The sequence below is a fragment of the Taurulus bubalis genome (assembly GCF_910589615.1).
Source record: "Taurulus bubalis genome assembly, chromosome: 15".
Classification (NCBI taxonomy): domain Eukaryota; kingdom Metazoa; phylum Chordata; class Actinopteri; order Perciformes; family Cottidae; genus Taurulus; species Taurulus bubalis.
The window spans coordinates 17,508,714-17,523,582 of NC_136603.1; the positions used below are offsets into that span (position 1 = coordinate 17,508,714).

Sequence of the window (14,869 nt, forward strand, 5' to 3'; positions counted from 1 at the left end):
ACAGGGCCTAGTTGTTCACTTTTCTGTGTTCACTGTATGTCACAGCATTTTCTCAGCTCTCTGTTGAGCCACTTCTCCTGTTAACTCTTTATGCTGGAGATTTGTGTTGAGCTAATCGGTGAAGTACTGCTTGTTCTGCTGTGAATAGTGCTACACCTCCACAAACAAATAAACCATAAATCAATCCCCATCAAAGTGATTAACAACAGATTTGTGAGAGGAAATGTAGACCACTTCTCGAGATGCTGTGAAACGTCATTCTTAAGTGGAGCTACGTTTGACATGACGTGACTAAGGGGAATATTTTGGACCCACACAGTGAACAAATCTGGACCACATTTAGATTCAAGTAATAAGACATACGTGGCATTGATTGTATCATCGTTAAGGCGGCAAAAATGCTCAGAGTACCTATATCTGACAGTATATTATAGTATCTGACACTTGGAGCAGAGTTTTCAGTCACTTGACAAGCAGATACATGTCATCAGATGTGAGCTTTGAGCATCTAACTCAGGTGTTACATGCATTTATAGAAGAACAGCAAAGCTGTGGAGGTGAATCAGTAAAAAAGTATAAACGTATGTATGTTAAAGTACATTGAATAATGGATTAAAAAAGCATTTTCTTAAAACCTTTAAATACATGACAATACTTAAGTCTTAAAAATTCTAAAATTGTCAGCTCACTCACCAACGTATTTGTGAATGTATAAAGCTGCCAGTATGCTTCTTCAGAAGTGCTTGTAGAATCCTTTAATAACTTCCAAACTCCTTCCCTCTAACCTTTCTGATATTGAATTAGAGTGGGCTGTGTCTGACCATCAAACTATAAAGCAAGGAGTCTGTCTGTGGGTTTGTGGATATATCTTTCGCATATCTTGAAAACTGCTCAGTCGATCTGAAATTAGGCCTTATGGTGGCGCTTTAACAATAAACGTTTGGACGATAAGTTTCAGAAACAAAACTTACCACGTGCATTTGCTTCCAGATAGATGTTCCTCCATTATGAATTGCGTCAAAATCTGTGTTTTTGCTACTCCTACTGATTTTGAGCAATTGTCACCATATTTGGCCCAGATCAATTTTGGACCAACCTTGAAAAAGGCTTTTTTGGGGGATTTCTGATGTTCCAAACTGTTTTGCTATGGCTGGCTCACAAAGATAGCTCCAATGCTGTGGGCAGAGCTGATGGAACAAAAAGTAATATCTCCTGAAGCTTTGTGCTTTTGCAACCACATTTAGTGGACATGTGTCGATATGATGTCTGAGTGGCTTTGGCAATAGGTGGCACTGTAGCAGCATCATCTAACTATAAAGCAAGGAATGGCTCTCTATCTGTCTGTTTGTATGTACGACTGTCATCTGATATCCCGAGAAGCGTTCATCCACTAAAGTCAGCATCGCTCACCATCATGTGACGTGTAATTACTGAATGAGATGCTCTTTTCTCACCTCTGTTTCTCTGTCTCACCGCTAGTCCAAATGTCTGACCTCTGGAGTTGGAGATGTCCTGATCTGTGATGTTATTGACTTCTTTGAGGACGCTGGATTAAATAAAAATCTGATGAACTAAAATGACCTGAATTGAACTGTACTGACCAGGCTGAAGAGGAAGTGACTGGGTCTTTACGGACAGGCTCAGATGGGATCCAGCTGAATCAAATTGCTTTATCTTCCCATGTGAAGGAACAAATGTTCCTTGTGCCCATTTTCCTTCCATGCAGAACAAAGCCAAATGCTTTCAGAGACCAAAAGGACTTTAATAAATGTTTTATTCAGACCTTCTCTGCCTGTCCTGTCCTAACCTACTTTCCTCAGTACTTTGGGGGAAGCACAGTTACTTGTTGCTCACCATGATATCTCCTAGGTCATACATTATACATGGAGCTACTCTGCATAGTTCATGCACACACTATGGCATCAGTTCACCATCACAGCCACGCCATGGTACTATTTGAAGCCTCTGAAAGGAAATCCATAGAACCCTCCTCCCACACACACAATGTCTGTGTCTCAGAGGGAGCAGGCACGCGTGTGAGAAATTTAAATGGGATGTACACGGTCATAGTGATTTGTAATGTATTCCTACAACACACAGGCACGTGCACATACAAAACCCATCAGCCTGACATTTGAGCGTGCATGTGAGAGCGCGGCATCCTTACCCTGGCAGTGGCCGCGCGTATCCACGGAGACAGATGTCAGAAGAGGCGGCAGGTTGAGCGGTCACCGCCGAAGTGTAGAGCATTCCTCGTGCGCATCACATTCAAAGACCACCGGAGGGGCGGTGCACGGCGGAGAGCCAGGACTCCACAATCTGGGTCAGTGCTGCCGGAGCCATCCTTATGATGAAGAAGGTAGCCACAGAGGGGAGACGTCACAGGCCCACATGGATCCTAGCATCCAGCCTCCGTCTGCAGTTGTTTTGGATCCGGATGCGATGAATCCCACTGAGACTCAGACGGGAGAAAATCCATGAGGTTCTCACATCCACACACGACGGGGGCTTTCTGCTCCAAGAAAAAAAAAAGCTAGTCTGCACGAAGCATCACCGCCTCAGTGACAGACCCTGTATTTCTCCTCCTCCTCCTCCTCCTCCTCCTCTCTGTGCCTCTGCCTAATTCGCTGCTTTATCGCTCTATTTCTGTCTTTCTCTGATGCTCACCCATATTTCCACTTCACTGCCCTCTCTCTCTCCCTCTCCCTCTCTCTAATTCTCAGCTGTGTCTCAGTGCTCTGCTCAGCCTGTGCCCAGAGGATGCTGAACATGTGTTCAGGGTGGGGGTTGGGGATTGCTGACTTCATAGGTGGCACGCTTACTTCCCACACTGATAGGTCCGGGAGCATGGCACTGTGCGCTCACATTTTGGGCACGGCAGCGTCTGACAGGCAGTTGAGTGAAGGCAAAATCAGCTTGACCTCTTTTTCTTGTAAATGTTCCTGTTTCTGAATCAAACATCTGAGCAGTCGAAGATGGGATTAATGGCTGCGATTAACCGTCACGCTGTACTTGATTGCTGGAAATCTGTGAGCTAGGAAAGTAGCGACGGGAAGGAGGAGGTGATTTCTACATGTGCCGAGATAAAATCACTGCCAGCTTACTAAATAGCCCTGCAGGAATGTCCAATGTGGGGGGGAAACAAATCGTATAGGCTCAGAAATGATACACAGCACATGAGGGTTTTTGATCCCGACGTGACACATTTCTCTACATTTATATACAACAGGAGCAGAGGGGAAAGAGAAGATGTGGGAGGCAGAGTGTGTAGGACAAAAAAAAGGACAAACAGAGCGAGGGGAGGAGAAATGGAAAGTGATCGAGGGACGGGGAGGGGGGGTGTAGAGAGAGCAGCAGGAAGAAAAAAGAAAGAAAGAGAGGGAGAGAGAGAACAGAGAGCTTTGAATATTTATAGCAGGCTGGAGACTGATGTAAAGAAATAAGCTCCTCTATTTTTGTGCTGTGACACACATGGTCGCATCTTGGATGGCACGCTGTCAGGCTAAGTCATATCAAAGGGATCCTATGGTGCTTCTGCAGCGAGGAAGCACATTAACTGCAGCAGCATGCAGGGACATACATTTCCTTCTTGAGGCAGATTGCACGCCAAAAAATAGATTTTGGCTTCAGTGGGAAAGTGTTTTTTAAATGGATATTAACTGCTGAAGGAAGTGCACTTAATCATGGAGATGATGGCCTTGTGACAATCATAAGAGTCATTAGACTTAGTCACACAGCCAATGAGCTGGTTTCGCAGGGAGGGGAAGGAGATGGAAATGGGGAGGGGACTTATGGGAAAATATGAAATTCACGGATTTTATTTATAGTCTTCTTTTTCCCTGGGAAGCGACATGTGTCTGTTGTAAAAATGAGAATCAAACGCTTTTCACTGTTAGCAGAGGGAAAATTAGTCGAGTCAAAATGGATTTCATATCTAAGACACAATTTCGCTTGCAAATTTAAAAACGCGTGTGAATACGTGTGTGTGTTTGTGGAGACAGTATACCTCTGGGCTTATGCTGTGACCTAGATTAGGCCTTGATGCATCCAAGCCTGGCAGGCTGAGTGTGTGTGTGTGTGTGTGTGTGTGTGCGTCATCCATAGAGTAAATGCGTTTGCACGTGTGTCTAGGATGCAGAAGAGAGAGGAAGACAGCAGAGAGGAGAGAGAAAGGATGTTTGTGTGTGATAGGGAGGGGGAGAGTTGTGTATGTATGCATGAAATGAAGCTGCATGGCTGCGTTGCTTGTGCGACTAAGAGCCTCAGCTGGATGACATACAAAGAGGTGAATGTTCACGCAGTAAGAGAGCTTATTCAGCATACACATTGATTAAAATTGCACGGCTTCTGCCTCAAAGGGGCAACTTTACGTAACTTCAAATACAGAAAAATATACAGAGCATAATCAAAAGCATTGTAACTTCAGACATTTGACTCCAATGCATACTAATCTAAGTGGAGGATGTTGTGAGTCATACTACCTTGGTTAGTGCGTAAAGATTAACAGATTAGCACCCACTCTCTGCATGTAGATTATAGGCAGTTATTGGCTCTGGAATCACTCATGTCCTGAATATATGGCTAAAAATTCAACATCAAGATGTGTTTGCTTTTAAAACCTGACCTGGCCTTTGTACCACATCCATATAGCTCAGGTTATCATTACCGAATGACTCAAAACCATACCTCCTTGCTCCATGAATGTGCTGCTATTCAGTGCATTATACTGGCCTTATGCAAGAAATGAGTGGAATCATCTCGCCCCAGTTACTTCCTGACCTGTCCTCTGGCCAAATTCGCCTCAACGTTATTAAATTGTTAATCATGTGCCTCATGAGCTCACAGTGTGTATAGACTTCACAAGATGCTCCACTAAATGGTAAACAACTATATATATGCATCTAAAACTGGGGGGCTCAAGATGATACATTTAAACAACATGCCGCCAAGGCGCTGGATGTTTCTGGAAGAATTCAGTCCATGACTTGTGATAAAAATAGCTGTTTCACACACAGATGGTGATGCTCCCACAGAGTCATGCATGCAAGGCTGATGGTGGAAAATGATGGGAAACGACTCATCAGCAGAGACTCATCAGTACACATAAGTGGTCCATTTGTTCCAAACAGGAAATCACACACACACACACACACACACACACACACACACACACACACACACACACACACACACACACACACACACACACACACACACACACTCTATTTCTCTCACTCTCACACACACCCCAATATTTCCACTCTGCAGGACGACGTGGTGGGATTTATGGTTTAGATCTTTTGGGTAGAGAAGAAATTCTGAAATAAAAACCCAAATCTCTTTTCGTGCAAGTGTCGGAATAGGAAGGGCCTGATCAGTTATAGAGGATGTGGGAATATTTGCCACCCCCCATCATAATCCTAATAATACATTTTATTTGTATAGCGCTTTAAAATGTACTCAAGGCACTTTACACTGTAAAGACAAACAATAGAAGTAGCAATAACACAAGATGACAACAGTGAGAAACAAAATAAAAAACTAGTATCACAGGTTAAAAGCAGATTCAAATAAATAAACATGTACATAATACCAGGATAAAAGGTTTAATTAATAAATTATTTTATTATTGTTATATCCATAATATATCACACACAGTTGTTCATTAAAACCATAAAATATATTTAAATGTAGTCATTGGATTGGATGTCAATGTTAGCGATATGGGATTGGATGTCAGATGATAAGAATCTATGAGTAAATCAAGTGATATGGGTTCAGCATTGTGTTTGCCGGCTCTAACGTAAGCTCCAAACGTTAACTCGCATCAGCAGTAACTTAGCATCACCTCCAAAGTCAAAGCACATTTAATTTTTAATTGAAATAATACTGCTTGAAAATAAAGCATGAATCGTACCTATTTTCAGTCTCATGTACTACTGTCAGGATATAGTGACAGTTTCGGCAAGTTATTTGATAAAAGTTACCAACTTCAGCTTTAACTCTTCAGCATGATACATTTTGCGGTCGACAAAAAACTTGAACCCGTATTTTTAGAATCATATGATGTATGTGCATATTTAACATTGTTTGAGAGGCGTTTATGAATATGGCAGCTGAAGACAGAGTTGTCAGCTAACTCATTAACTAGTGACATACAACTAATCAAATTAGCTATCTTAGAAATGAGAATCCCACTTTTTCTTTCTCATACTAATCAAATACTTATTGACTCAAAAATGAGTAGTAAATCTACCACTGTTGTTGATGGCAAACTGACAGGGTTATCTGAGGTGACAGAGAAGGCGGGGCTCAACAAGCGGTCAAGTCTCATGGTAATTAAAGTGACAACAAACCAAGATGAGGTTCTTTTGCGTGAGGTTTCACTGGTTTTGGCGAGGCTTCATTCTCACATACGGATCCTGCCCTGTTCTTTCCAGAACTCAGGAATCCTTTGAGACAGTGCGAACTCTGCCAGGCCCCTGCACTCTCGGGGGGTGAACCCCGCCAGCGCGGTGCCCTTCACGCCAACCCCCTCCCTCCCCGCCAGCTCTGCGACCCTCGACGTGATGAGGGACGCCGGGACATGACAGTACGGCTGGCCGGCGATGCTAAAACGCGGCCATGGTTCACCTGCAGTCGCTTGACTAGTCGGGCTCCCTTTCACGCTCTCCACATTACAGGCGATTTCCACGGCGCCCTCGTGTGGCAAGGCCAGCACCTGCACCCCAGGCAGCCCGCCCGGGGTCGACTCCCTGAGGGCCGCGGCGATGCTGCGTCCCATCGCCATGTCCTGGGTGTCGATAGTGACGTTGCAGTTCATGACGTACGGACTGGCCCCAACACCTGCAGGATATCATCCAAAACCAGAACACAAACGTAACTTAGCCTTAAAATTAGCGGTTGTATAAGGAAACGATAAAGACTTTCTCCAGCGAAGAAGTTTCAACCATGCAAAATTGTTGTTGCTCAATTGCATTACAGTCTACCGAGACTATAGTCGGTGGTGCAATTGGGATATTCTGCCACTCATGCGATTGATTTCTCTCTGTGAAACTGTTGAAAAACTATTCAAAACAGCAGGTCTAGAAAGAAGCGCCGTCTCTAAGGGACTGACACAGTTTGTCTTAAGATGAACAAAAAACTGTCGATCCAAAGCCTTTGATGTTGCACCAGAAACATCCTCAGACGACACGACATCGGCAATGATTGCCACGTTTTCATGTAAGAATAAGTTAACAGCGCTGGATAACAGAATGGACAGAGCAGCTGTTTTTAAAGGATAAGTCTGTCTTTCAATACTCACATCACATGCTATATTGTACGTAATCATTTCTAATGGCCTTGACGTGATGACTCTCTAGTGTGGGAGTGTGACTACACCATAAGAAATTGGAGGACAAAATCAGCAGTCGCTGCCATGTGCAACAATTCCTCCTAAAGTTCAGCTGAAGCTAATGTGGATCGCAATATATCACTCAACCGCAGCTCTGGCAAACTCTGACGTCTGGAGCCCATATGAGCTTCAGCTGAACTTTAGAACATATTATTTTCCCCAGATGCGGTTCACATGGTTTTGGACTAGGAGAATTTAAATGCAGATTTCCTGTACCATGACAATTACAGTTCAAATAACCTGCTAGCATCATTAGCTAATAGAATAACACTAAGATATACTGTATGAATGAGTTTCCTGTGAACGTGGATGATTACAGTTTCAGCAACACAGCCATGATAAGGAGTTAAAAGCAGATTAGTTTATCCTGTTGACATCGGCTGTGTTTGCACTTCTTTTCTTCTTTTCTATGCGACTGTTGTCATCCGATCACGGCAGGACACGTCAACTCTCAAGTCTGTACGCTCTGACATCAGGCCTGGACCAAACCACACCTCAAGGTGGCCTGGCTTGCATTAAATTGTGATCTCAGTGAGGTGTGGAGAGCATGCGGGCACGACATAGACAATCTATCAGTTTTATTAATTTCCATGTATTAAAACTAATTCAAAGCCAGCTGCATTGCCTTCATAATCCTGGCAAAGAGGCATTCTAACCTTCCTTATAGACTCGGGCATTCATCTACAGAAACGAGTCCGGCATATCAAATGTATCTGACATTTACTGCCAGCTCGGGCTCACCTGTGAGACCGAATGGTTTCCGAGGCTGCGGCCCCACGTCGGGCCTGATTGCCCGCAGGTCTGGCGTCTTCTTGAACCAGCCCATCTCCTTCCTCCTCTGTGCCAGCCCCCGCTGAAGGGGGGAGTCTGCCCAGCCGAACAGGAAGGCACTGGTGCCCTGGACCCGCTCTGTGAGTCCCTGAGCCACAGCTGAGCCCCGGCAAGAACGCAGACATGTTAGTCACGCCATCACACGCACACAAGTTCAGAAAGAGCCAGAGCAACGAGAGCGTGACAGACAACACACACCTGAGGGGGTGTAATTCAGACAGAGGGAAATCTGCGGACACGTGGACTGCTCATTACGCGCATGCATGAATACGGCGCTTGTTAGTGTGTTTGCCAATTATTATTCTGAAATCACACCACGCAGATTAGCATACGTCAGGCATGCTGGCACACATGCTGGGCTACTGCTTATTATCAGCAAGACACATGGTTGCTAAGTCAGCTGGCAAACTGTGAAACTAATCAACAGCACAGGAAGCTAAAGATGTCACCTCATCAGCCTCTAGACACATTGCGCTAGAGCTCATTACAGGATATATCGACGAACGCCGTATGTAAAAGGAGGCACATACGGTCTAAATTACTACAGAATAGGCAAAAACAGGTGCAGCTGCCCTCTGAAAAGTGGAAATTGAAATTATAAGACACATCAATTGCATGTGTCATCCCTGGATGTTTGTTCTATTGAGCCACTGACGAGAGTCAAAGCACGTTCACACAATCGGCTGAGTCGTGAGGATGGTCTCATTCCCACGAACGGAGGTATTAAAATAACTCTGGATTCAGCTGTTAGTGCATTTAAAACTTTCAGGACCTGATGATGTAAATAAGAGCTATTCGAGTGTTCAGACTGGGAAGCTGATGTAGCTCAAAATGATCTGCTGGTTTACAGACATCTCTTTTCCAATGTGAGTCCATGGGGGAAAGTATTTTTGATCCCAAACGCGTCACGTGACAATCTGGCAAGCCACCAAGGCTAAAAGCATTATAGCAAATAACATTATGTAGGAAATGAAAGGCATAATGTCAGAGCACATTTTCCTCAGACATACAATTACAAAGACAAACAATATGTTAAACATGCAAGGTCCGAGATCGGGAGGATTTAGATTGCCTCTTAACGGCTCTCAACATGGTGACGGCGGGCCAGCGGCTAATTGCTAAGGGTGCTGCTAACAGTGCTAACAGTTCAAACTCTGGAAAAGGTGCCAACAGAGCAAACAGGGTTTACCTGGGGGAGGGGGGACCTGGTAGGTGGGTGCTACGCTTCCATGACGACGCAGTGGGTCGGCACGGCGTTAACAGCTGTAACCGCTGTGTGTGAGCAGCGCAGGGAGGCCGCCGCCAGCTAACCAGGGGAGCTCACATGCATTAACATGCACTAAAAACCCGCTTGGCCAGCCCGTCTAGGTCAACAAAGCCAGGAGGAGCTCGGATGACAACACACACAGTCAGAAAATGTCCACTTAGGAGGTTGTGGCTTATACAAGAGGGAGGCGTCCATACAAACTCTTCTTTCTCGTGAACGCCGTAAACACAACCTCATTTGAAGGCAAAAAAAATTACTGTGCCCTGAAAGCTAATGAACAGATACAATATAGGACAACAACTGGAAGCTCAACTGGCAGGGACTAAGCATCTAAGTGCACTCACACACATGCACGCACGCAAAAATGGCATCTCACCCCGAGCCTCTTTAGCACAGTCCTCCACTCCCACCTCCTCCCCCAGGGGGTAGATGGGTATGAGGTCGACGGCACCCATACACGGGTGGACCCCTCTGTGGGTGCCCATGTCGATCAGCACACAGGCTTTCTCGCACGCAGAAAGAACCGCCTCCCCTTGAGTACAAAAACAAATGACATAAAAATGCATCAAACATACCGTCAGAGCAAAGTCCTGATGTGATGGGTAGGGAATGTAACTGATCATCATTTTCTATTTAAAGTTGTGTGTGAATACTTCAGCAGAAATTCTGAACCAAGTCTGAAAAAAAAATGAATTCAATATGAGGTCAAATAGAAGCTCTGGTGAAATTAAGCTATTTCGGTCTTTTGGAGTAGGTGTAGGACAAACAACTGTAAACCGCGACAACTTTGCCTGTATTGTCAGAAGGTCGTGTTCGGGATAAGCATTCAATAAGATACACTTTTCACTGTGATCTTTGCGAGAAAAATGTTCATCCTGATTTTTTTTGTGTTTAAATCCCTGACAAAGCTTATTAAAGGATTTCCCCCCTGTCTCAGAGGATTGGAAAGCAGGGGACGGAGACGGGATCCCTGTAGTGCTGCTGCAGCAAGTAGCTCCATTCTTCCTTCTGGAGCAGGAGAATGAACGGAAAACCATGACACTTCCTCACACACATGTAATAGGTTGGATACTTACTGATAGAGTCGACGTTGGCCACAATGGTGATGACAGAACGGTTGTAGTCTTGGTCATTAAAGATGTTCAGCACCGCGGTCCCCTCCCGTCTAACACCTGGCGTATGATTGTGCAAAAATCGCCCAGGTAAAAATTATGTTTTATGGTGAGTCTTCTCAGGTCACTATGTAGCTTTGTAGCTACATAACAAACCCATACAGCATGTCTAGCAGCATCATGGAGGACAGGTGGGGAAGTAAATGTTGGGAAATAAAACATTGTGAGTAAGTACATTTTATATTTCTTTAGAATCCTTGGAGTTGGAACGTAGCTCGTGAATACATGGTTAAGTTATTCTTTCTCAGTAAGACAGAGACCAAAGTAAATATTTGAGTAATAATTATCCCCAGACTCATTAATTACAAGCGATACAACATTAAGTTGCACTTGCCTTCCTTGTCGTATAAGGCTGCCTTGGCCACAGTCTCCACCAGGTCTTTCCTGTGAGCCTCGGAAACATTGAGAAGACAAGCCACCAGTCTTCTGCCAAAGGAACTTGAGGCCATATTTCTACAGCAGCTGCTGCTGAAAGGACAGAATTGAAACAGGACATTCACTGACCGGACTAAAGATGAACCAAAAGCTGACGAGCAGCCAGACATGAAACAATATTCCACTCCTACCCAAATCTATCGGGGCAGAAACGAAGCCAAGAGAATGACTTTCTTAACCATGCACCAAACATGTATGATACTTTAGAAATCAAAAGTTGAAATCAAAAGCAACACAATAAGAAGGTTTGCTTCTACAGGCATGGGTAGCTACTTGGTACTGTTAGAAAACTTCAGATAGATATTGTTGTGGATCTAAACACCCATTGCTGACTCAATATTGTTATATTCTTAGCATTTTCCATTATCTCACAACTACATTATATTATTATATTATACTATTAATAGAGTTGTTTTGTTGATTTGTGAGTTATTTTGGCAAGTGGGTGAGTTATTTAATAAATAAATGGCTACTATTAACCTTAAACTGCTGAATGTCAACTGAATGTCAAAGGTCTTTAATTAAGATGCCATCTACAGAAGGCTTGTGGTTCTGACCTTTACTATGCGAACAATGAAGCAACCAAATACTTGTTTTGGCCTGTGACAAAATTGTCAATTATGCAAAGTTTACCATGATGACAAGAGCAGCTCCAGAAAATAAACTAAAAGGCATGACTCTAGGAAATACAAGAGTCAATATGTGCAACTATGTACTGGAGTCTAGACTGAATCTACAGTTTAATAATGTAACTGAAGTAGTTTATAAAGGCAGCCAGTGGGTATTATTAAACTGACGGTGTCTCTCCATGTCAGTGCTGACTGTCTGTACAGCTACAGAAAGTGTTCAAAGTCCATGACGGAGTAAGCTAACTCACTACATTGGCCTGCAACAATCAAAAACATGCAATTGTGCCTAAACGTGGGTCTATAAAGAATGGCATACTTGCGTTACATTAAATTATCTTCTGGCATTGAGCGCAATTACTTTACGTAAACACCAATAAATCACTTCAGTTTAGCGACTGCCAATCCACGCAAATACACACAGGTAGACTTCAGCACGTGTAGCTAAAGATGAGAGAATAAGTACAAGATGGTTCCCTCCTGTTTCCAACCTACTGGAAACCCGTTTTTTTCTCTTGAACGCGACATTTTGCGTTGAGCCTATAACTTAGTTTGCACAATTATATTAAATTATTCATCTTTTGCGTGCTTATTTTTTTCTTTGTGACTCATTATTCTCTACGTATGTACTTTGCATATTAGGAGGCCCTTAATACTTTTTTGATGTTATGTTTATTAGAAAGAATAACCCAAACCAGGCAGTGCTGGAAAGTGAGTGTTTAATGTTTAATGTATGTTTTTGTTTTGTTTCTTACTGTTATGGCATCTCTCTTGTACGGAAGCGCATTGCATTCACTGGATTAAAAAAAATAGACCCCTTTTCTCGTAATTACGACATCCTGATCTCGTAATTACTAGATCCTTTCTCGTAATTACGAGATCTTTTCTCGTAATTACGACATCCTGATCTCGTAATTACGACATCCTGATCTCGTAATTACGACATCCTTACGAAAGGTGCCATAGTGGCCACTGTATGGCATGTAAGTTATGTGTACAGGCGTCTGTATGCATGTATGTGTACAGGCGTCTTCTTAGACGGTTCCGTTGCCTTAGCTACTCCTTGGGGATCTAGGATTTTTAACAGGTGCCGCACAGTTCTTTGAGTCACTGTAGCATCCCCGGCAGAATTATAGTCTGGAGTCTTTAAGTGATAGTTCGTAAAGGTTTATTGAACTCACCGTAAGAACTGTGAAGAAAAACGGAAATAGGAGTTGGTTAGCTTAAGCTCTGACACAGACAAAAAACGTAACAATCTAAAACAATATTTTCTCAAAAAATGAACTTGAACAGGTGCAAACCTTGTGCCCATATCAGCCAGGTGCTGAACTAATACATCCGTAACCTTTTTATCACTGTTTTCCGTTGTTATGGCAACTTTTCCTTTCTGCCCGTTTCTTACTAACAACTTCTGTTTTTTGTACCTTCAAAATAAGAGCGCAACCGGAAATGCACCGACTGCAGTAACAAAACGGACTAAAATAAAGGACAAAAAAAAGGAACAAACTATTACAATACTTTAAACTCTCAGAGGTCCGTTACAGTCACTACCAAACCAGATTGGATGCATTTCAAATGCATGAATTTGTATCCATGAAGCATCCCGTGTTGGTTCAACTACTCCTGCAGAAACAGAGCGACATCCAGCACGTCAGACTGGGCTTTCCGCCTGAACAATCCTAACGCCTTGAGATGCCTGCGCAGTGTTGACATACTCAATTTAATACCATCCTCATTTTATAGAAACATCAGTATTTCCCAGTGTCTCAAACCGAGAAGGTAGTAATAGCAGATTAACTGCGATAGCGCCATCATTGCCACTGAGAGAGGATTTACAGACGTTTTCTTTTTCTTTATCTTTTCTCGTAATTACGAGATCAGGATGTCGTAATTACGAGAAAAGGGGTCTATTTTTTTTTTATCCAGTGAAAGCAATGCGCTTCCGTACTCTTGTGTACATTGTTGTTACTTATATTGTTTGTTTTTACTCTGTAAAGTGATTTATTTATTCTTTATAAATACAATGTATTATTATAATTAGTAATGTATTTATTTCATGGATTTGTTTCATCTGTATAATGCCTGCAGTATTTATGTTTGTATTTTTCTCATATCTATTCAAGAAGGTCGTTTCTGAATCTATTTCATTAAATGTTTTCATCCTGAGCACTTGACTAGCTGGACGGTCTGGTGTGGTTCACTGACGAAACCGGAAGTACAAAGGAGTTGCGCTTGCGAGACTCTCGTCTCTCTGAGTCTGGAGGAAGAAATGAATATATGCGCAAAAGTGCTAATGGCTTGCTGGCAGCTCTGGGTACTGTAGTAGAGAAGTACCTGGTAGTATCGGAGTCAATCTATTCATCTAAGATGTTGTTTCTCTAACTACACCCGGAACATAAAGAAAAACAAATCCACCTGCCAAACGACGTGCAGCGCTTCACGAAGAGGAGGTTAGCACATTTCTCCCGAGAGCAACACACCTCCACCTAACAAATAAAGATACGCCCCAAGAGGCGTTGAAGCCTCGGGCCGAGAAATTGCTTAGTTCATTATAACATATAGACGTTATAATCAATATATTGTTGTAACTTTGACCAAAAAAGCAGGCTTCCGTCAGCGCCCGGTGTTACGGTTTAACAGGCGACCATGTTAACTGGCGACTTTCGGCCGAAAGCGTCTACTGTTGTCGTCGTTACAGCAGATGTTGAGAATAGCAAGAGAACACGTAGCTGTCCTCGTGAATGCCGCATTGTTTAATTCTGCAGTTCAATGTCTAACCTTCTCGTCTAAAGTCTCTGGTCAAAACATGCCGGACTAGTAGTTGTTGAGTCTTTTCAGGGAAATAATCCACGCGAGTGGAAACGTCGCTTGTTGTTTATGTGTTGAAACAGGAAGTCAAATCAAATATTATTCGTTCACCTTGAGTGTGCACCATGTTTACATATTGTGTTGTGAGAATGTATTTCCCTCATTAAATTCAAGTGAACTCAACTGTTTCACATCTGTGTTCTTGGCTGGTTGAATTCTTAATTTTATGGCTCTGCTTTTCTTGTTCCCTCCTTTGCGTTATTGTCCACATTGTGTATTTTCACCTCATAACAACACCACAAAGATCTGCCTCATTAATTTGCAGTTCTACAAA

General features: G+C 43.1%; 1 protein-coding gene across 1 annotated transcript; it reads right to left on the bottom strand.

Annotated features, from left to right (window-relative positions):
* Positions 1-5,699: 5,699 nt before the first annotated feature.
* Positions 5,700-11,115, bottom strand: ftcdnl1 (formiminotransferase cyclodeaminase N-terminal like 1; the record flags this gene model as incomplete). Its single annotated transcript, XM_079231111.1, has 5 exons — positions 5,700-6,846; positions 8,138-8,326; positions 9,871-10,084; positions 10,593-10,666; positions 11,001-11,115. The coding sequence occupies 5 exons, from the start codon at positions 11,113-11,115 to the stop codon at positions 6,410-6,412; spliced, it is 1,029 nt and encodes a 342-aa protein (XP_079087237.1). The 3' UTR covers positions 5,700-6,409.
* Positions 11,116-14,869: the final 3,754 nt, after the last annotated feature.